Source organism: Ylistrum balloti, unplaced genomic scaffold (genome assembly GCF_031769215.1).
Source record: "Ylistrum balloti isolate Yb309-2 unplaced genomic scaffold, AGI_CSIRO_Ybal_v1 Utg369876, whole genome shotgun sequence".
NCBI classification, from domain to species: Eukaryota; Metazoa; Mollusca; class Bivalvia; order Pectinida; family Pectinidae; genus Ylistrum; species Ylistrum balloti.
Window position 1 is genome coordinate 9,951 of NW_026782016.1, and position 24,458 is coordinate 34,408.

General features: G+C 34.6%; 1 protein-coding gene across 1 annotated transcript; it reads right to left on the reverse strand.

Annotated features, from left to right (window-relative positions):
* Positions 1–1,882: 1,882 nt before the first annotated feature.
* Positions 1,883–20,465, reverse strand: LOC132546192 (uncharacterized). The gene is made up of 3 exons (XM_060209902.1): positions 20,434–20,465; positions 19,727–19,777; positions 1,883–2,537 (listed from the first exon to the last, which is right to left on the reverse strand). The coding sequence occupies exons 1-3, from the start codon at positions 20,463–20,465 to the stop codon at positions 1,883–1,885; spliced, it is 738 nt and encodes a 245-aa protein (XP_060065885.1).
* Positions 20,466–24,458: the final 3,993 nt, after the last annotated feature.

A 24,458-nucleotide genomic window follows, 5' to 3' on the forward strand; every position in this document is an offset into this window, starting at 1 on the left:
TAGGACCTCCTGGTGACTTGCTTTGTAAGTTCAATAATCAACATTCGTCAGCAGACATTATAAGGTAAATAAACCTGTTTTAATCATTAGATATTTAATTACATTTTTTTTACCTTTTTTGTCTATTTATAGTCTTTCAATTTGTTTATGATGAAATGTGAGAACTGTGATTAAACAATCAAACATTTTTGAGAAAGCTGAAAACAATGAAAAGATTAGTTGTCTTAATACTTCTCATTTACCATTGCGTGACTACCACGATCATAATTAAATGAAACAATTTTGAAAATCAACAGATAAGCGCTGAGAAGCCAAGATTCATTATGTTATTTTTGACGATTATCAATTAGATATCAAGCATTGACAGTTTCTAATTTTAAGCAAATAGTCTCATCCTGGTGTCTGGACAACCGACGTGGAGTTTTAGCTGACGTGTCAACAGCTCTTGGGAAACTGACATCTGCTGTGTAATGACTTTCTCTAATCACATTTTGTCCTAGAGAACGACGTTTCAAAGATATATATACCATTGCTTGTTTAAATGTGGGTAGTGATCTGAGCGCCGATTACGGGGTTAAGCACTAACATATGACGTTTCTGTGTCGTCGACTTTATTCGGATTAAATCAATACGTTTGTGGTACAGTTTGTTCTAATACCAATTTTCCCGATTCTTTTTACATAACGATGTTGTATATAATCCCTGCAATTTCTGTGCACTTGTCTTTAATTTGTCATATTAATGAACGCTCCGATGTCATATATTGTTTGTGTCAAATATGATTAAATACACTATTAATTTGATATTTCATGCTTTTGTTTATTTACTTATTTATTCTATCAATGTTTTCCAATATGAATATTTAGAAATCACTTTAAATCACTGATGAAATCACAATCACAAATTAGAGGTACATATCATATTTCAAATCTTTTTGCTACAAGTATCATACCAAATCATTTGAAATGTACGGAGTAATTTTCACTTGTTTAGTTCCGACTTATTACTTGTGTGTTCTGGTTTAAATTTTTCTTTCATTGTTTGTCTCAATTTATTTCTAATGCTTATACGGAATCATGTTTAATCGGAATCGATCTCCAGCATCGCTAGCTATGCCACTGAACACGCATTGTGTTCCGGTTGTTACTATATATAGAACGTGTTAATATAAAAGTACAAATCTCTTTTTAGCCCGTCTTTTCTTGCCTAAACGCCTCTTTACTCAACCTCTCACTGCAAATGAATAGTGTTTTCGGTGGAGAGAGTACCCGATCTTAATGTGAATGAATTTGTCCCTGTATCCTGTGTGCGTTCAACATAATTTGTAATGATGGCGTAGATGCCTGTTAGCTATTATGTTTATCTTGCATCTGTCTGTTCTTACTTTTCATACTAGGCATACAAAAAAGAACATGTAAAAACAAGGCCTGCTCCAGGCATGTTCGTAAGAGCATCGGATTTTATTGTTCGTTGACACTTTGATAATTGTATAGTGCTGAGGTTGTCTGGAAATGAAACCCGCACGGACTGAAGTTGATATTAAGTCCCACTCAATCTCAAAAATTGATTTGAGTTCCGTGTTGCGCCTGGCTATGATTGACAAATTTCAATAATTTTCCAATATTTTGCAACGCAGCAATCACTTCGAAAAATAGATTTATTACATATCCGACTTCTGCACTCTTTTTCAGAGTGATTATTGAAATTTTTAGATTTATATTCTTTACAAGAATCCAATGGAACATTCACATTGATAATCAAAATATACATGAGAACTTATGCATCAGATATGATGATCTAGAATACATGTATATAAAGATATGTAATATAAGAGTCAGTTTTGCTAACCCTGTTGTGTACTGATGTACTTAATAAAAGTAAACTAAATTTGTGAACTCAAAAGACATTTTGATAGGTTTTGTACCATATGCACTATGAGTTGTGTAGTAAAGATCATCGGTAATGTTGTAGTACTGTACGGATCATCTGTACTGCTGTATATATCATTTCTACTGCTGTACGGATCATCTGTACTGCTGTATATATCATTTCTGCTGCTGTACGGATCATCTGTACTGCTGTATTTATCATTTCTACTGCTGTACGGATCATCTGTACTGCTGTATATATCATTTCTACTGCTGTACGGATCATCTGTACTGCTGTATATATCATTTCTACTGCTGTACGGATCATCTGTATTGCTGTATATTTCATTTCTGCTGCTGTACGGATCATCTGTACTGCTGTATATATCATTTCTACTGCTGTACGGATCATCTGTACTGCTGTATATATCATTTCTACTGCTGTACAGATCATCTGTACTGCTGTATATATCATTTCTACTGCTGTACGGATCATCTGTACTGCTGTATATATCATTTCTACTGCTGTACAGATCATCTGTACTGCTGTATATATCATTTCTACTGCTGTACAGATCATCTGTACTGCTGTATATATCATTTCTACTGCTGTACAGATCATCTGTACTGCTGTATTTATCATTTCTACTGCTGTACAGATCATCTGTACTGCTGAATATATCATTTCTACTGCTGTACGGATCATCTATACCGCAGTATATATAATTTCTACTGCTGTACGGATCATCTGTACCTGGGCCTTCTTACAATATCCGTATAATTATTTTTCACTCTATTCCCGCTGGGATCTAATTGATATTTTATATCCAGTGAATTCTAGATTAACAGTAGCATGGCTGGATCATCAAAATGAGTAAAATTATCACTTCTAGTGCAAAATGTATAACCTGTATGAACATTCTTACTAAATATGAATAATTATTTTTCCCCTCTGGGAACTAAATGATATTTTATTTCCCCCAAAAAATTCACATTATATTTGTTGGCTTCAGTGCAATGTCATTTGGGAAATATCATATTTTTGGTACGATATGAAGCTTGGTGTTTTGATGCTGGATCAGCTATCGTGATATTACCCACTTGGATTGATTGTGATATGAATAACGGATGTCGACTGAACAGAAAACGCTTACTCTTCCGGAACACGTGGTCTTATTTCCTTTGTATATTTAAGGGAATGTCCATGTAATTCTTTCTTTTATTCTTTTTTTGTTCTTGCTGTTTTGAATTTGGATTTGATATATAAATCTGCTGATCTGTTGATATGAACAACATTGATTCATGTATTATGTGATGGAAAAGAAACAATATATTAACACAACTGTGATACAGACACAGCGTTTTCGCGTGAGCATAGCTAGCCGCACAGCCAAACTTTCCAAACTCATGATCAGGATTTTATTACATTTACTTACAGCACAGTTATACAATGGAGCGCACCATTAACTATACTTAGTCAAACTGATGGAACGTAGTGTGACTCCGTGTAAGATATGTGTCTGGGATCAGGGACGATCTATCTTTGTATACACAGATGACATGCAAACTAAACATCTGTATTGATGAATAATTATTCTTTCATCTGTCATATCCATTGCTTGTCGTGTTGTAGATTTTCCCTATTATACCTTATTAATCTAATAAGGCTGGCTCTTATCTGTGCAATAAGCCAGCGTCTCGTCCTGCCACATTGGTCAATTTGACCAGTAGATGGCAGCCGCCCTGCGGTCGTACCTCGCGACCGTTTGTTGATGCGCTAGACAAATAGATCAAACCATTTATATGCAAATGCGTTATGTTAACGTTATGTTAATCTACCAATTATGGCGATCTGTGTTAAAGTGCACCTGCCAAGAAAACCATCCAGCCTGAAAATAAAGGTTCATTGTTAATTAAGATACCGTAAGCATACACTGTTGAAAGATATCTTACAAAGAACTATGTTTTTGAGCAAAACAAGAGTATAAGTGAGTACAATGCGACATCTGACGAATCTCTATTTCAATCCTGAAAAAAACATATTTCTCTTCTAGTTACAAAATGAATCGGTCATAATGACTGCATTACTTTTTATTTCATCAATTCATCAATTAAAAAAAAAAGAATAAAAAAATAAAAAAAAACAAAAAAAAAAAAAAAAAACATCGATACCAACAAGCCCTTCTTTCACACTCACATTAGTAAATAGTTATAGAAATTTCAAATTATGATAATAACCATATATGGCATTATTTACCTTGACCTAATTATTTGAACTGAAAGTGGAATAAGTTTCATACCATCCACTAACTACGTATAATACTAAGCTGTCGTTATCTATTTGAACATTTTCGTTTTTAAAAGCTAGATAAATTATCATCCCTTTTAAGTTCGGCGTGCTGTCCTTGAAATCAAATGGAATATTTCTGGTTTAAAATTTTATCACAAACTGCTGAAATACCAATACTCAATAATTCATTACAAAGAGTCGCCAGCGTGTCATAAACTATTATTTGTAGTGAACATGAGCGAGGTATTTTACATCGGCATTGTTAACGCCAAGCTGGTGGCACACGATACGTAATACATGTAAATGCACTTATCATCATGATACATCGAAGTGATCCTATCATGTTTTAACTAACAGAGGAGACCGTTATACAAAATGCCATGACATTGCTAGAACAGAGTTTGGGGACATCATTCTAGATGGAAGTTTCGGAACAATGGTAATGAGTCTGGCGTCGTTTGATTAAAAACCACATCTGACTTTACCTTGTCATTACGTCCCAAACATACATAGTGAATTGGTTAAAATGTCCCCGAAAATCAACAACTAGAATTTATATAACTTAGACCTGAAAAGGACAAATTTGTATCTTTTCTCAATTATCTTTGTCGATCACAGAATTACATGTGTTAGATAATAATGCATATGCAGTATGAATCTGCCTAATCAATATCTTTGGAAGATAATCAACGCAATCAACATTCCTTTTATGTATTCAGTTATATCGCCATTTTACATATATATCTAAGGGAATTTTGAAATTTTTGTCGTTTTGTTTTTAACATCAAAAAGGAATCCGACAGTCTGCGCACGTTCCGGATGTTAAAGATAGTGAGCAGTAATTCATGATTTAGAACTTTTCGCCTATCCATACTCTTATTATTTCCTAATGGGAATACTACGTTATTTCAGTTTTTATTAAAGAGATTAAAATCTGAGAGTCCGTCTATAGTGTTATCCCCAGCAGGTAAATACCAACAAATCTAATACTGCTGGTAAAACGGTAGCTCTAGAACACGGGTTAAACAATGTATGGATTGATTATCAATCGTTCTACTCTGCACTATTTCACAATATAACTCTAAATTTATAAATTATACATAATTATCGAAATATATTACTGTAAGGTAAAAGCAAGCATAATTAGAGTTGGTACACATTGCAACTTCGTTAAACATGTTCAGAAAAGACGGACAACTCTATTGAAATATACACACAGCTGTACATGCACATTAATTTTAAATGTATATGAAAGAGTGAATCACAAGACAACTACTCTGTTAGTAACGTGTGTCTTTGAAATGTTTTGATTATACGGTACCCATTAATATTTGCCCCTGAGTACGCCTGTCACGACATAACCTTTCAACTATTTACAAAGCAAAACAAAATATAATTGATCTTTTTTTTTCTAAATACTAATGAGCATGCGGTTCCAGACTTCTAGATTCATAAAAAAGATCAGTCAACTTTAAAACTAAAAAAAAAACTGTCTAATTTTAGATATCCCTGTTTCGATGCAAGCCGTGTAGCACATAAAAGGTTTGGTTTGTATGTTTAAAGTTCTATAATAATTTGGTAATTTGAGGACAGCTTACATATGAATGGAAGATGTTTGCATGTGTTCATTGCACGTGTTTTCGAAAAGCTGTGACGTGTTCGGGTAAAACTCCTTATGGAATTGCGGAACTGATACTGACTTTTTAGTACCATACTACTGACGTTAACAAACCCTAATTCCATATATACTTAATGCAACATTGCGTGATCCAAACCTCGTAATTTTTCTTTCATATAATAATCCTAAGCATTGCATTCACTTAAATTTCCACATTGAATGTAACACGAAGAGCAGACAGGGTGACCCAGTACACGTCAAAATGTTATTGGGAAGCCTTTCGGTTTGGTTGTCGACCGCTGTTGAAATGACATGCATTAAACAATCATTTTTGGAGGAAAAAAAAAAAAAAAAGAATCCGACACAATAACGGAATGGTTTGTTGGAAACAAGTGAGTGAAAATAACGTGGGCAGGAGCATCTGAGACGATGGAAAGTATGCTTCAGTTGCCGTAGTTGTGTATTGCATTCGTTTGCGGTCGACAATGATTTTTATACGATTGTAACGAGGTTGCCTGTCATAAAAAGACATGTTTGACATCAAAGTTGCAATCATTTTTGTCCATCACCATTTCCTCTGGTGCCGGTTATTTCAAAAGCTTCAGACGACAGAGAATTTTTTAAAATGTCTAACGGTTGTCGCGGAATATCAAGATTTTTTTTCATAGAATCATTTACCATTTTTCCTCTCCTATTACCACTCCTTCAAGAGCATCATTAGGGATAAGACGAGTACACTACACAATAATAGTTCTGTGTTGTTATGCAAACTTGATTGAAATCTAAAAAAAAACCCAACTTTTTTTTAGGTAAACAGAATGAAATTAACCTTTCTCCTATGATCCATCACCACACTTAAACGCGTAAACTGGCTCTCTGTTTGGCAAACGTGTGAATTATGTTACCCAAGCTTCGATATCTAGCGAATAGTTAAACTCGGAAATAAAGAATGACACCGATCTGCATGTCGCTATGGCGTTAGTAGCCTTTCCCGTAACACTGATACGTAAGGTAATGTTGATATTATATTTGTATCTATTTACAGTATGAGAAAAGATGTGTAACGTGTTACAAATAATTGAAGAAAAATAAAAGCTTGGCTCGCCAACAACACACCAACTGACCACCTCACTTAACTCTAGACCGTGGCTGTCCAGACAAACCAATCACAGCTCTCTAGCCTATTACTAAAGTCATTAGCCAATCTTCTATCAAGATTAGATTAGCTTAAATGTACTAATATACATCTGTCTGCCTGTATTGTCCTTTGGCTCGAGCTCAAGGTCATACAGAAATGAAAGAACTAACAAATACACGCTGAGGCAATGAGTAATAGGAATTTCAGCTTATACATAATTACACTGTCATCTAATCTAGGGTTAACATGTTACCCGAAAATTCCTAATTATTACCGTTGATAATTACATGTAGATGGCGAGTTCTAGTTAGGCAGTGTTGAATTTACTTTTCCAAATATTTATTGAAAGATGAATAAGAGCAGAGCCACGATAGCCAAGTCGGTTTGGAAGTTGGCCTACGGTCAACGGATTTTAATCTAATATATATCATTGTATGCTTTGTGAGGAACTTCGGGAGCCCAACTTTGGGGGCCCTATGATTGGGACAATAAACACTTGAATTATTTTCAAGGGGAAAAAAGGAGGGTGTTTGCCTAAGAAACCACGGTCGAAGATCCTAGGTGCATGGTTCGATTCTCCCTAACCGTGGAAGTTTGTATTTCTCAGAAAGCTCAGAAACTGACCCGTCTGTACTGACATTGTCCTTGGGCAAGTCACTTAACATTGCATGACGTCATTACCTCTGAACGTCATGCGATGGGCCTCCCGAATGTTGTTAATGAGGTAGTCAACAAGCTACTACAAGCAAATTCTGCCTCACGGAGCAAACAAAGTAAATAGGAGTTAGCACATCCGTGTGGTTCAGCGGCTTGCGTTTGAATGTGACTGTTATTTTGTATCCTTTTAAATTTTGTGCTTAATATGACCAAGATGTTAAATTGATCAAGGAATCTGGTGTTATTACCAATTTTAAAAACACGCTGTGTTAAAACGTAATAAAATATATGTAATTGTCAGAATCACATTAACCAAAGCGCTGATTGTTCATGTCATCAGCATTTATACGTCTTAGGTAAAGCTATATCTCTGGGTTCTTTCTTTTCTGAACATCATTGTTAATGTCGTATACCATTTCCGAAAAGTTTCAAACGATACCCCTTTATTAGTCTTGAATTACAAAAAAAAAAAAAAAAAAAAAATCCTTTCTGGTACATGACGTCGTAAGAAATCGTGCACCTACGCACTTGTCTGTTAAAGCTAGGTGGTCAGGTGGGGCAGTGGTAACGTATTCCACCTTGGCGTCCAAAAATGCGAACAGGAGTTTATATTTTGTAGTAAGAGTAAGACTATTTCCAAAAACGTACCATCTAGGAACCATATAAGTATATTCCTATTTAACATCATTACATGTAGCCTTTAACTTCGCTATAGCTGGAACGTTTTAGACTTGTCTGCAATACAGTAGAGTTTAGTTGCCGCTTATTTAATCAAATGTCAAGACAAAGTGATAGCAGGTGTTCGGAGCCTAACAGTTATATCACCTGTAAGTCAAATTATCTGTCATTCAGGCAGCGGGCACCTACTTAACACTAACGTTTTATTTTGAACTTACGCTTAAAAATCATTTAGGGAGATTGGTTCAAGATACCATCTATAGACACACGCCATTTATATCTCACGAAAGTTATATAAGAAGCCCTATTGCTACTTTTGTGACCACGCTGAAGCTTTAAAATCTTAAAGAAAGCATAAAGTGACTTCATTCAGCCATCAAGTGAGATATCTGATATTAAATGTCTGATAGCATTATACAACTATTTTATCACACAATTGTCTTGTTGAAATGGTAATCATTTTATTTTTTTGTTTTTCTTATTACAACCTGCATTGTGACCTTTTGTATCTCTTTGTAAAAAATAATATTTTGCAAAAAAAAAAATCCAGTTATGTGATAAACAGAATCTTACATTCGTTTCTAATTACTCGTCTCGAATGATTTATTTTACCTTACTTCAATGAGAACAATTAAGATTTGTTTCATAACTCTTTTGTGGTTGCCATAGTGATCTCATCGAGAGATGTTCTATTTCTTTGTGTGACATGCAGTTGGATGTATTTTATGCTCATTGGTTTTCCTGTTGATTCAGGAATCTCTGTGTCAATCTTTCTTTTTGACGACAAATTATAATTATGTTGCCATTTTTGTATTTTCTTGATGTCGAGTTAGTTATCTGTAAATGTTAAAAAAACGACATTTAGTGATTGGTTTTGTAACTTTAGGAAAGTAAGTATTTCTCAAAAGTTATATGTACGAAACAAAAATCAGCGTATCTTTCAATAGTTTCAAAAAAGGAATTTATTGAGTGTTTTGTAACTTTAGAAAAAAGCTAACGAGAGTGAAAGAAATAGACTGAATAACATATGATATATACCTTACCGGGTACTGAAAGCGTTATTATTCGTGGCGTGGAAATTTTCGCTTATTTTTACCTTGAGTGGCAGAGCGAAATATACACACCGGTACAATATTGTTCAAATTAGATATGCTGTCGTGATAAACATTTGCCTCTTTCATCAACACAATGAATATGTCGCGAAGTTTGAACTTAATAAATCGAGTTATTGATGATTGCATCACTTCATCAAAGCAAACAAAGATTTTTCCTTTATGTGAATATGTCGACATTTAGCTTTCCTAAAAATTCTGCTTTTCTGATACAGTATATGATTTTCATTTCTTACATAGATACATGATGTACTTCAATTTTTTTTCTTCCATATATACTTTAGGATGATCGTTTCATATCGATATCGGTAATTCCAATGTTTTTCAGTGTTCCACGTCATCCAGATATACATAGTTAGGGTGACTCCAATGTTAAATATCATGTTCCCAATTTGAAAGTCCCATTTTTATGTAATTACAAAACTAATGTTTACACAGATATTTGAAATCGGAGACGATGGTAATTGTGTTATCCAAATGACTATATATTGACATGAAAGCATGGTCATAGCAGCAATTCATATACTTAATTCAGTTTCATTTTGGTGTTGTCGCAATTTTATGTTATTATACATCGTATAAATAGCACATTCACTTTTATAATGTCCTTTAAACAGCAATTACATAAATCCCAGGAGGAAGAACAACTTTACCGTTGAATACCATGTTTTTGTAGACATCAGCCTTTCCTGGAAATAATCCAGAAATATTTCTTTAAATCTAGTACTCCGTTGTTATAATTTTCATGAAACCTCGTGATATTATCTGAAAAAATATCATCGTACATCTGAATTCTGTTAAGAAAACATGTAAGAAATAAAGACAACAAAAACAGCTGTTTTGTTTTGTCTTGCAGATCAGATATGTTTGATTATGTTTGATGTTTGGCTAGTAAAGGGACTGGTATAGGCAGTACCTGTCGCCTAATTTTCATTAAATCATCTTGATTAAATAAAATATTCTAAAATGAAATATATTTGATTACACTGTTTTTGTTAGATATTCCTGCCTGCCATCACATGTTCGTAAATGTTGCACGAATGTGTATAAAGACATTACAACATTTAAGACTGATGCATGTCATCATGGTGGTTACCGATAATCAAAGATTGCGTTTCATATTGATGTTAGTTAGATCCTGATATTGTGAACAATGACTAGAGACAAAATACTACGATCAAATCGACTCTTTACCATAAGCCATTTGAAAAAGAGTGATAATATGCAAATGGCTTTAAGTTGTCCGCCATATAACGAAATGGAAATCTCGAAACATTGAGCTGATATCTGTAATATCTGTAATTGGGCTAATGCACCTCCCGGATTTTGCCATTTATCAGTCAAATTAGGATTTTTTTAGTTGTCTCCAAGATTTCAAAATTTCAAAACTTTGAAAACATGACCGATAATGCCTTGAAGGAAGAAACTGCTGTAAGTTATCATTTCTTTAATATCTGGCTCCACTGTATCTGGTGGCTATCATCTTGTAGCTTCTTGTATATCTCACGTTTTATTAACTTGTTACATATGTGGTGGGATGGTTGATGGATAGTCATATCAATCTTTTCAACACCCATTTTGGAAACAAAACGAACTTTATATTTTACCCATTTAACGATCTTCATAAAGGTATCAACATTAAAATAAACAGCTGTCTGGTGTCTAGCGTGATGTAAACAAAAGTATCTAAGCGTGAATTTATACACCGGACCTAAGATGAAAGGCTGTTGGGATGGTGAAAAAAGTTATTAGCCCAGACAGTGTATTAACAACGAAAACATCACCTGTTTCACAGAATATACGCAGCTAAAGTTATGATAAGGCATTATATTAACCATAAATATGATATTACGTACGATATCAGTGAATTCTCCACTGCGTCACCGATCTGCTAGCTTCAGTCCAGTACCACCTCTGGTATTTAGTCCTGAGTCAACATCATTACGCTGTCAGTTTCTAATGCTTTATTGTGCAGCTTAAACAGTACATCATCTACCTCGATCGATTAATACCACATCTGTTTAAAATGATATTACGGATGCTTGACCGACATTTGTCAAATAAACATCGCTTAACTGACGTATGAAGTGATTTAGGAGACAAGCAGTTGTGATATACTGTATATATTGGCTCGAGAAATGTACAAAGAGTTATGGAGATTACTGGGCCTCAAAAATGTTTCGCTTTCTCGGGCGTTGAGGCGTATAATTAATCAGTATCAACACTTCTTATATCATATTGTAAACATCAAACACTGAGTTAAGAGTTTATATCTACTTTTAATGATTTTTTTCCGTCCTTGTATTTGGACACTTTCATATGCTTATTTGATATTGGTTAAATATCCTTGCCAGTGTCTTAGGCATTCGAATAGTCAACGGTTCGTGCAGCGACTCGGCGGGCTCTGTAACACGGGTTCTTGGTATTCAGCTCTTGTCATTTTGGCGTTGTTAAATGCATACTGTGTTATTAATGTGAACTTCCCTGTTGTTTTATATGATAACAGTCATATACAACAAAATATGTTAGAAAAACGAAGATAACCATGGCAATAAAGATAATTTGTTAAATATATATTTTGAAGTTACCTGGTATTGAACAAATCGCTATGGTTAAGGGTGTGGGCAAGTCACGTTTTACCGAATGTAAGACGTAATACAAAATGGCATGGCTTCCAAAGTAGTATCTGTTCTTGTGCTTTGTGGGTTATTTTTTAAATAAACTTCGATACCTATAGTAATGTAGGTGATGCATCAAAACGGGACTTTTATGATGACGTTTTGTATATCTTTCGCGTATGAACTCTATTTTGTGATGGCCAGCTGACGTCGTGATTCTGTTAATAACGTCCACAAGGTACTTCTTTTGAGTATAATTCTAGAATTCTTGATCAGATTCCAAACAAGTATTTGCATAGATTATCACTACACACCACATATTTGAAATATGTGCGTCTTTAATGGGGTGGTCTTTTTTTAAGGTTTCGATATCCCGACTATAAAAAATTTAGTTTATTTTTACGTTGGAAAATGGATACATGAGCTCTAATTGCAAAAGCTTAAACACAAAGACACCTCCATTTCAATTTGGAGAAGTTGCTTTTTCATAATTGTTCTTTAAAGTGACGTGAAGTTTAAGCATCTTGACATTATTTTTACTTATCATCGAAGTATCATTCTGTAAATTGGGAGTGAAAGACAATGTTTTATGGAAAGGAAACAGAGAGGGATAGGGACTCTCACTAAAGTCTGATTTCACTGTTTGATATGCCATGTAGAAAAACGAATTGGTTTGATAGTTCTACAAACTCCCTTTCCATTTTGGGTAAGGATATTTGTCTGATGGCATCGTGCAACAGATATCAATCTATCCATTTCAATAGACTGATGCAAAATATCTTAGATGATAAACTGACATTTCGGGTTCTGAATACAAACTATCTGAGATATGTTTCAAAACAATGACATCATTTACGATTTTCTCTATTACATTTTAAATAAACAAAGCAGAACTGCGTCTTGTTATTTTTCTTCTTAACTCAAATATATTGCTTTAGGGGTCTACATGTATACGTCTACCCATTTTGATATCATCTGTGTAAACATTTCACGGATTATGAAACTTCGAATAATTTATGTGTATACAGAATTTACAGATAACAAAAGAGCAGATGAATTCCAGCTGGCTCCACTTGACATCACAGTAAATATTATATAAGAACAGTGTTTACAAGTGATAAACGGAAATGTTTGATAAGCAATTTAAACAGGAATTCCTCAAATATTATCTTCGGTCCGCATTTACTTTACAATATAGCGTTTGTCATGACATCGACTTAAACTATTTATGTAAAGTATGAACTGACAAACACCACACTCACGTCTTTCTAGAAGGTCAGACAGTGCAAGCAGAAGTCTTTGGCAGTTATATAATAGGCCTTTTCGAAGCATGAAAACACCTTTATATTTGTATAACAAATAACTTGCCATAGATGTGTTACAATTGATGCAGAGTACGGATCATTATACTACAGCTCTTAAAAACTTTTCCTTGTTTATTGCTGGTATTTCATTGCTGATAATCAGTGTTATGACATCAACGTGACACCACTATGCCAGTTATCTTATTTTTCCCTATTATGTGTTTCATTTCTCTACTATACTAAAGTAAGCAAAATAGGGCTGCTTTAGATGGATAAAATGGCGGCGGAGAAAAGACAGATCTATCAACATAATGTGCGATTATTGATAATTTTGTAAAGATAAAATACAACAAATGTATTGTAAACTAAAAAAAGTGTCAATGTTAAACCTCACCATTCTCTTCTATATGCTAATTAAGGAAAGGAAAAGAAGAGCTTGTGTCCCTCTCAAACTGATGAGAAGTGATTCAGATCATGAGAAACGCTTTAATGTATTATGAGACCCGAGGAAACCTGGAATTACCATAATAAGTCGCGGAAGGGGAGATATATCCTGCATAACAACAATTCTTTCATCAAATCGGCAAGTCTTGAAACACTGGAGAAATATCTTCTTTATAATCTGGTCACCAAATAAGTTCTACAAAGCTTAGGATTACTAGTTTTTGTCACAAATGTATTATATTTATTTTTTAAGCTAACAATTCTGTTATATTTATCGATAAAATTAAGCAAAATTTTGATGTAAATATTTGTAAGAATATTTTGATAAAACGTTCCATCATTTTCCAGCTTTCCGTCTTTGAAGCGACTTCGTAGGATTGGAGACATAAATTGAAGATCGATTAAACATCGAGTTCCATTTGATCATTCTTGACCATCGGTCAGTGTGTCGGAACTGGTGTTACATCATGCCCATGCATCTTCCTGTTTCCTACACTACGGTAATTTGGCACTATCGAGGCCAGTCTTTTCTTCAATATGTTGTATTAGGTTTGACTCGTCAATCGAAAGTTAGAGACACCAACAGTCTAGCCATTGATTTTCTGTTTAATGTGTTTATTTTTGGGAGGTATTTATGAACTTCGTATTAGTTTCAATCATACCTTTTAAAACGTTTGGACAATAGTCTAGCACACGTCATTATAATGTATATCGATTTGCTAATACAGTCCTTTAAAGGTTTACAGAACGTGCTGCCTTGCTCCTTACTTCATTTATGATCGAAATATTCGTGGCAATAAGTTTGTGGAATCAATTGACATCAGTTTGCACAAATCTACTTTTATGCAACTCCGTTTTAAACAAATAGCAGATGTCTTTTTTATCTTTCCAGTAGTATTTTGTTCTATATCTATCGAATATCATGATGTTTGCATTGCGATGTTTTATCTCCTTGAAATTAATAGCCTCTAATATCGGTATCATGTTACTGAACCACATAAAGTAATTTTGAATCACTTTATGACATTTTAAATGAAGTACAATGCAGAGAAACAGAACGTAACCACCGTATGATTGTTAGGCATTATGTAAACGAGAAGGTATAGCTACAACAATGTAGTGATACATCGTACTATGAAACGATTTTCTACCGTTTTATGATATAGTGAGCTTCTACACTTTCTGATATTAAATAAAAAACCGTTCCATAGAATGTGGTAATTAAACATATTAAGTGATTTTTGTTGCAAATTATTTTCACAGTAGTTTTTTTAGTGGATGAATTGAAGGAATGTCATTAGCATATATATATCTGATCAGGTTGGTTGACTTCTGAAATTATAAATGCAGTTTTTCCAACTTCATGACTTTGTACCAAGTTGTCAACTTAACCAGCATTATGTCAGATACAAAGATTATATATTATTGGGAAAGTCATTCCCTGGACGTAGATATCTTTCCTATTTGGTTTCAGTGGATAAGCGATCTTTAGAGCTCTGTTTTATCTTTAGAGCAAGAAATTTCAATTTGGTTAATTTGATTTCATCCCCTGATGTCGATTATGTTGTATTACTCTGAACAGTACACTGCTGATATTATAAACGAGATGGACCTTTAATTACTTTGAATACATGTGTTTGTCCATCATATCCTTATGCTATTGACAGTAATGTAACTGCAACACGCACAATCCAAACGTGACGTTAATAGTTTTGAAATTTTATCTGAGTTGATTATTTCTGAACATTTCATAAATGTCCTCCCCTCTTTTAGGAAGACATATACTTCTTAAATGCAGAAGGTATTACAGAATCCTCTGAATAAACAATTCTTGTAGACAGCATTGATTGGTGAATTGGCGAATACATGCAAAACATACCTAGACAAGTTATCGGAATGCTTGGGCAACATGTTCTTGAGGTCGTTGACGTTTCTGTTGAACATATTGTATATTCGTGTGCCCTATACCACTGATTGTTCAGTGTTTCATGTTCACCTCTATTAGATCATCGTTGTACCGGGAATTAATAGGTCTCAGAGCTATAATATAGATGACTAGTCTCTTGATTCGATCATGTAGCCATCGGCATATATTTTTAAGAGAAACTATCATCGGTTTGTACGATGGAAGAGAACATGACGTCCGCAACCAAATCAGACACAGACAACAGTAAAGTTATCGGTTACTTAAGACGATGGCAATGTTGAATGCATTGTACATCTAGTAACCAAAACAGACATTCTTGAAAATAAATTGCCGTTTTTACATTTTGGTCTGAATTAACAATGATTCATACTTCGACTTTCTTAGTTTTTTTTTTTAAATATATATTGCATTTTAGAACAATAAAACAACGACTTCATAAGTCCTTATGTAAACTCAAAATTGATGCAATGGGACGGCAAACGAAACGAGTAATCATTTTAAAAGGAAAAGGAGAATAAGGCCAGGTTATTCTGAAAGGGTAAGCGTATTTTTGATGCTCGTCAGTTTGCCTTGCCTGTTGGCTCCGTTGTTGTGTACCGTGTTCTCATTTCAGAACATAGCAGTACTTGCTTGGATTAATCAATGTTTACACGGAGGGGTCGTCGATGAAGCAGGACACGCTTACTATTCCGGAACACATGGTCATATTCCCCTTGCACTTATTAAAAAATGTTTCTTGTGTTCATATTTTGCCATTTGAGTTTGAATTATGTTTATATTGACATGGTGGTGTTGTCTTTCCCCTTGATCTTGTCAACATAGTATGTCTTATACCAATAAGTCAATAACTTTTAGTAATAAGAAAGGCATCCTCCTGAAGCTGAAAATTCTGTAGCACAATCAAAATTTTTGATGCATTGGTTAACACAAAATCATAAACTCGTGATATCTAATGATGTGCACACCCGTTTTAAGTATTTCTAGTACATTTCGTCTTTGCCAAGGAAGGTTGGTAACGAGAAATCTAACATAGCCGATGATCTGATTTAGGAAACACCTACTCACACCGATCAAACGATAACACAACCAAACAGGAATATAAAGTATCTGTAAAATAAATCAATCCTTGTTTCCGAAGTGATATAATGTATCGACAATTAATTAAAACGAACATAACATGAAGCAAGTGCCAAGTCTGTTGGTCGATCAAACTATTGTCCTAAACGTTGATTTCTATCGACAGTTCATTAGTCAGTGCCTGTTAGACTGGCAAAACGGTATACCACTTCCCCGTTCTAGTGATATCCACGATGTGATCCGTCTGATTGGAAATGTCAGTTGGTCAATGCCGTCTCCGACCCCAGCAACATGTTATTGCAGAAAATGACCGCTAGGACGAATTGATAACAAGATACGCGACCAATATATTAGAACTGATATAATGGAACCCCGTCATGCCTGTAGTAACAAGATTTACCAACAAGAGGCTTTTGTTATATAAATATGATAAGGATAACATGGCATCGTCTATGTAACAGTGATAATTTGTTTCCGGTCCGAGAAATCCCTAAATGTACTAATTAGAATGACCATCTTCACTCCGGATAAGAAATCGACTTCCAATTATTGGCGAATATCCGCGCATAACATGTGTCGTCCCAAAAGACACGGGACGTGTTTCGATTATGGCATCAATTTTATTTGCGATGACCATCTCCTATGAATAAATTAGGTCTAACACGGGTAAAGGACACATCGTCTTACACTTATTTCATCAAGCTGGACTCTCATCGTTAATTAGATACATCACACACGGGACTCATTGTCAAAACACATACGTAATACTTTGTTTGGAATATACTACTGATATTCATCTTTATTCGGAAAAATCGACATTGTTTATAACTGAATCTGTTGTGCATAGAATGTAACAATATGTACAATTAATTTCGTTCGGCAGATATTGTCATATTATTGATATTACACGTAAATACATATCTTATTTAAAGCGGACTTGATTTTTAGAAACACAATACATAGCTAATCTTGATCATATTTTACACCTCGGCGAAGAATATACATATTCCTTAAAATGGTGGCCTGCATTATTAAATACATCTCTCGTGGTACTAACTTTTTCTACTCTGCAAATACGGCAAGGAGATGGTTTCCAGAAAGCATACAGAGCTTATATTTGCAAGAATTTCGTATTTGAGTGGGGATGTAACTCACAGCATTCAACAAAAACTTAAATTCCTCTACATTTACAAAACAATGCACTTTCAACATTGAGAATTCAACGCCATTATCTTATTAGACATGAAAGAAAATTCATAAAAATGTATAAACAATCAACATTCCGATCGTTTACCATTTTGTCACTACTTTTTTCATTCCTAAAGGTTTAATATGCTGGTCAATTCAGATCGTTAATTAACATATGAAATACGCTTGTGTCATGCTTATGAAGCCGTATCGGTCAAGGATGTTCTGACTTGTGAAACCTCCGTCCTGACAAACCATCAATTTCCATGACGTTTTTATGTCTTGTTTGTTGCGTGTGAACCTACCAATCTTGGCAATCTATCACATTTATGGTAGGTGTGTATTGGGAGGAGTGGTGACATATAGATTTTAGCGTTTATGGCACCCAATACATAAGCGTAAATTAATGCGTTGGGAGTCATTTCGCCACATTCCTTCTTCTGACACTTAAAGATTAGGTCAAGAGAGGAGAAGCAGTGAAGACATATTACTCTTTGCTGCTTCTTCTTCAAATGTCAGAGAACCAGCTCTAAATACTATTATTTAAATGTCATCCATCACACAAAAAGAAAAGACCATGTAGTTAAAACTATCATGATTGATTTGTATGTTATGGCTGACAGATGTCATATGGTTTCATCTTTTGTTGACAGACTGTTCCTTTTCAAGGACAGTCTCCTACGTTTTAAATGCATTCAGTCGACACTGTCATCATTTACACATCCAACGGCTAAATTAATGCTGACCAAATAACATCAATAACATCTTAGTATAATATGTAACTGTGAGGCCGTGGAGATATCCTGGGTCAATTTTTCACTTTCTGAACGGCAGTTTTCCTGGCGACAATGACAAAAGAATTTGATTTGCAAATATTTTTGAGTTTTTAAGTGGAACAGCTGAACGTAAAGAATTCCGACAGCAATATAGATTTGATGCTTTAAATTCGATCCCATTAAACAGTAGACACATAGTTAGGCAATTCAGTTTCGAAAATATCTATGTAAAAGAAATCTTTTATCATATTTGTATAAAAGCGAGACAAAACCCATAAAACCGTCAGGATATATTTAACCATACGTAGATTTGTGTCATCAATACTCACGAAAAAAATTCTTATTGACCGGATCTGCAATCTTAAAGATTTTGCGCAGATTCGCGATAATCACTATTGAACAAATATGTCTTGCTTGGGTCCCTGGCAGGTGCAACATCAGATTCTTTATTTGTGTCATGGGAACGATAGGAACGAAACGAGTTAAATTTCCTTTATATCGAATGAATGTCTTTCTCAATCAGGTAGTGGGCACTGCTATTCCATCCTTGCCCACGTTACACAGATCAGATTATAGTCACTTCTGGAAACAGAATATTCATTCATTTCATTCTCCTCAAAGTATCTGCTTCCTGGTTAAACAGTAGCAGCAGTTTTCGTGTAACGTCGCCTCTCTATAAGACGTTTTTTCCTATAGTCAGCCACTGGATACCAATATCGATGCACATGTTGCTAGTGTTCTTTCGTCTGAGAAAAGGTATCGCAATGTTAGTGGAATCTTAATTCAAACACAAAATCGATTAATTGAGGGAAAATAAAACAAAGCCAAGATCTACAGGGAAACCGGTGGAAATAAGACCAGGTACCATGTAAAACTTGGTTAATCCATGTTAGTAATTACTTTCCCTAATGAGAACAACTTTAACAACAACGAAACCACCAGACATCCTAACGAGTTTTAAACATGCCCAACTAAATGAAATAGAAGTTTTCCAAATGAGATCATTCTGGCAACCCATGATGCTTACTTACCTGCGTCTCTTGCAACCTAGCGTTGCAAGTTTACCCAGCGAGTGGCGACATCTTGTATACAAATTAATATTCATATTAATAAGAAAAGTTTCCCGCTAAACAAAATGGTTTCACTTTTTTATTGTGTAATTCCCATTTCTGGATAACAACATTCCTGCATCCCTAACATATGATTTTGAAATGTCACAGTTGATTCGAAATTCAGGGATCTGTTCCCATTATAACAAAAAATCAACAGCTGACAACATGATAAAGACGTATCACAGTGTTTCCAAAGATGCAGATTGATAAAAATTATCAATTATCAAACTGACGGTCGGTATAGTGATCTCATTGAGACATGTTATATGTCTTTGTGCGATATGAACCTGGACTTGTTTGATGCTCGTTAGTTTGTATGTTGGCTCCTTGTTGTATGCCTCGTTCTCATTTGAGAACGAGGCATCACTTACTGGGATTGACCAAGGTTTACATGGCAGGTGTTATCGATGAAGCAGAAGACACTTACTCTTCCAGAACACCTGGTCTTATTCTCCTTGTACTTTTTTGCAGGATTCGCTGTTTAAATCTTATTGTGTTTAAGGTTTATTGAATTTGATTTGGGATATCATGATTATGTTGGCATGTTGGTATTTCCATCTTGCTATTGCGATGAGTTTTCCACTTTATATCACTCTTGTTGCTTTCGAACGACCTTTTCTGTATACCTTGCATTGTAATTTCCCATTGCAGCATCCATTATGGTTTTTTTTTGTATCGCAGCATTCTGTATTCGGTTTTAATGACAACTGGTCCCAAAAACATTGGATTACGTAATCGTAACTTCGGTTTGATGGGCTTTCTCACAGTGTACCTTCCCTGGAGTTGTTTTCAATAAATTTATTTTCAAAGTTCGTCCTACCGGCATCTGTTTAGTTGTCTCCCTTTGTGGTACACAGAGTATTTCACCTTTATCTTGGATTTCGATCACAAAGGTTGCGGTACCAATCGTTTCTAAGCTAAATTGCTTGCAAACTACCATACACATGCAACATTACGCGACGAAAAGGGTAAACATCTACATTAATTTAGATCCAGACGACAACTCCGGGATCGAAATTTCCCTGCCGTACAGTAAATGAACTAAACACATGCTTACAGAAAATAAGAAAATAGACATCCACGATCAATATAGGGTGTTACGTTAAATTAGCTGTGACTTTTATCAAACGAAGATCTCATACGTTCACATACTGTTCAATTAGCGCCACGTGCCTCAATCAAACGAGATACTGGTAGTATAATGCACAAGTGGAATTTACACGTACAAATACATATGTAGAATGAAGAGTGATTCCTTACATCAAGCTAGCCTCCTAAAAATACCTATGTCATAAAATATGAATATTAAAGAATGTTAACGAGACTATCTGAAATTCGTCTTATAGAAAGTCTTTGATTATGTAACAATAACATTGTTTATGGACTTGTGACATCATCCCATACCTTCTTTTCATTCTTTGTAAATGAAATAAGATAATGTCTCTGAGTATCAAGAAGGGAGCTGTCTCGTCATAAATATCTACACGGCTCGAATCACACGTTTACTTGTTATGGATTTTCGCTGGCTTTTGGCACGAACCACATTATTAATACCAAGTACTGTAATCTTATAAGATGAAGCTCGTAAGTTATCTCACCGAGAAACGTAAATGGATATATTACGGCGTGACCTTGAGGTAGTTATAAGGCTGTGTCATACTGGCCGTAGCTTATCAATATATGAACATATAAAGTAAGAGGTCTTGACAACTCTTACATCATATGAGGAAACAGTCCAGTCTACAAAGCGTCATCAGGAATCGGATAAACAACACTTTGCACTCGCTATGTTCCTTAAGGTAGATTTATTAAGCTGTCGTTTTCCATTAGCGATGTTTATACATCAAGATCACACATCCGGTATGATGTATTTTCCCGACCTCTCGCATACAACAGACGAGTTACGTTTCCAGGAAAATAGCAGTCAGCTTAACGAAGGCATCCAAGGTCAAGAAGCATATATGTTCCTTCAAAACACTAGATATAATACCTCGATAAATCTGGATGTCACACAGATATACTCAGACATGTACTTATCAGCACGAAAACGTATATTGTATTTTTCCGTTTAAACTACATGTGGAAACAACTCATTATGTAAACATCTTCAGCTTTGTTTACCGAATGCAGAAAGGAAGAACACAACAAGTAGAAATTTCAAGTCCCTTAACACATACCATCCCAATTGTTCAGGAGAACGTGTTTACTCTTCCGGGTCTTCTGATGTTTTTTCTCCTTGTAGGTACTTTTTCATAAGTTTTCGTGTTTTGTTATATTTTGTCCTAGTTTTATTGGATTTAAAAATTGGTTATATGATTATATTCACATATTAGAAGTTTTAGTTGCTTTTGGGAGGAAATTGCATGTCATTTCTTTGGTGGTAATTGGATGTTAGTCGTCTAAATGACAGTGGTGATTTTTTCCCATTGCATTACGAAATAGTCACTTAATTCTGTTAAACATCGGTTGGTATATTCCTGATAATTTGATACCTGAAAGATAGACCCATCCAAAAATCATATTTGTGCTACATGCAGATCGGAATACAAACAATGCCTAGAACAGACACTCGATGGTTTAACAATGTTTTCAATTTCAATATAAGGCCGCGAAATTGCAACAAAAACGACGAACCTACTCTTCACACGTCTGAATGTAGTATTAATAAAGCTGGACGTGTTTGATGTTCTTTAGTTTGCCTATTGGTTCTGTTGTTTTCTCATTTCAGTACGTGACATTATTTACTAGGGTTGACCAAGGTTTTCATGGCGGATATCCTCGATGAAGCAGAAGACGCTTACTCTTTCGGAATCTTTGTCTTATTATCCTTAGATTTCTTTCATTAATTTCCGTGCAATTCTTTCTTTTGATCATATTTTCTCCTAGTTTTATTGAATTTGAGTTTGGACTATGTTTATGTTACCGGGATGGTATTTTTGTTGATCTTATTAGAATATTACTTACAATTCGACAATTAATTATTTTTATCAATACAAGTAGACTTCTTTTTATGTTTGCATCTGGAACAAACGGATAAAGGATCCATCAGTACGGAACACAACACGTGATAAAGGACATTCAAATAAGTGTGGTTGTTATTTTTAGTTCAATTTGATTAATCATTAGCGATCTGAATTTTTCTGTAAACATCGTTCCCACAGATACATTTCTGACTCCGTTCTGTCGTCATTAACACCCAACCTTTTCGGTATCGTGATCGCAAATATTACACGTGATTTAAATATACGCGACAAAATTGATATATTGTTTATAACAGCAACATGTTGCACTCAGTTCGAAATGATGTTTACCTAGCAAATAAACATCATTTCAAACTGAGTGCAACATGTTGCTGTAAAATAAATCAATGTATTAAACATGATATTGCGGAAAATCTTGAAAACGTCGTATATAAGTTTTGTCGTTTGTTTGCTGTTTAGCACGGACAATAGAGAGAAATTGGCATTCTTCACTGCTTTATCTATTTTTCAGATAATATGTATCCTGATTTGTTCATGTATGTTTGCTTACACGATTATTTCCACAGGGGTATGATTTTAATTCATTGATCAAGACGTACATCGAACGAACGTGTTGTTCCATTTTGAATATCTTAAACAAGCCGTCTGTTACAATAACAAACGAGCATAATCAACGTTGTAGTCAAAAGCTTACTTTTAAATGCCAGCTGGCGTCAAAACTAACCTGAACATCGGTTTTTTGATGTTATGTATCAGCGTGAAAATATCACGGCTTATTTTCTACCAAAGAATATGAAGTAAGCCGTAAGCTTTCACCCCTACATGTGGTATTTACGTTACGAAAGTTTGAAAAAATAATAATACGGAAAAACCGTAATCGTTGACAAGTTAAGAATAATGTGTATGCGTTCCAGAACCTATATAAAAATAACGAGATGGCATGATTCAGTATAACGACGTTTGCAGAGTTTGTGTACACTATGTTCAAGCTGTCTTAAAATCTACTGCATGTTTCATTTAGTTTGGAAGTAGTATACATATCTACTCCATGACTGTTTCTGTTTTCTATTTAAAACATGTGTTAGAAACAGCATATCCGACAACAGAAAATATAAAAAGGCAGCTTAGCTGAAATATTATTTTTGCATTTCGCGTTCCAATGATGTATGTACTTTTGGTTTTAAGAATTTGTGTAATTCCGCATTCCATGGACTCAGATTTGAAAACGTGTTTTGAACATGCTGGCGGAACTAACCGTATGACATTACCTTTACTTCGGAAACGTATCACTTTTTATCATATTTATATAATCATATTTTAATTTAGACTATAGATTTTTTATCTAACAGTTGCATCTACATTGTATACTGTCTAATAAAAAAGTAATTAATAAACCTTGTTGTTGTCGATGGTCACACATTCATCTGAAATACCACTCATTAGTTTTTTATCATGCTAGAAACGTGTTTCGTGATTTTGTTTTTTTCCTTACTGTGCCACGTCATCATGACCAACTAACATTGATGTCAACAGCTACATTGTTTCTGATCTGTCAGCTGATTTTGAACCGCTTTAATGTCGTAACATCAAAACACAATAACATGGATGGAATTGAAATCGTTCACGGACAAACACATGTCGTGTGATGACAGGTGTCAAAATTGATAATA

Coding starts and splice junctions, on each gene's coding strand:
- LOC132546192 (XM_060209902.1), bottom strand. CDS start 20,465: ATGGATGCTGCAATGGGAAATTACAATGCAAG. Junction 19,778..20,433: donor ATGGGAAATTACAATGCAAG/GTATACAGAAAA, acceptor TTTGTATACAAG/ATGTCGCCACTCGCTGGGTA. Junction 2,538..19,726: donor CTAGGTTGCAAGAGACGCAG/GTAAGTAAGCAT, acceptor TATATTCAGCAG/TACAGATGATCTGTACAGCA.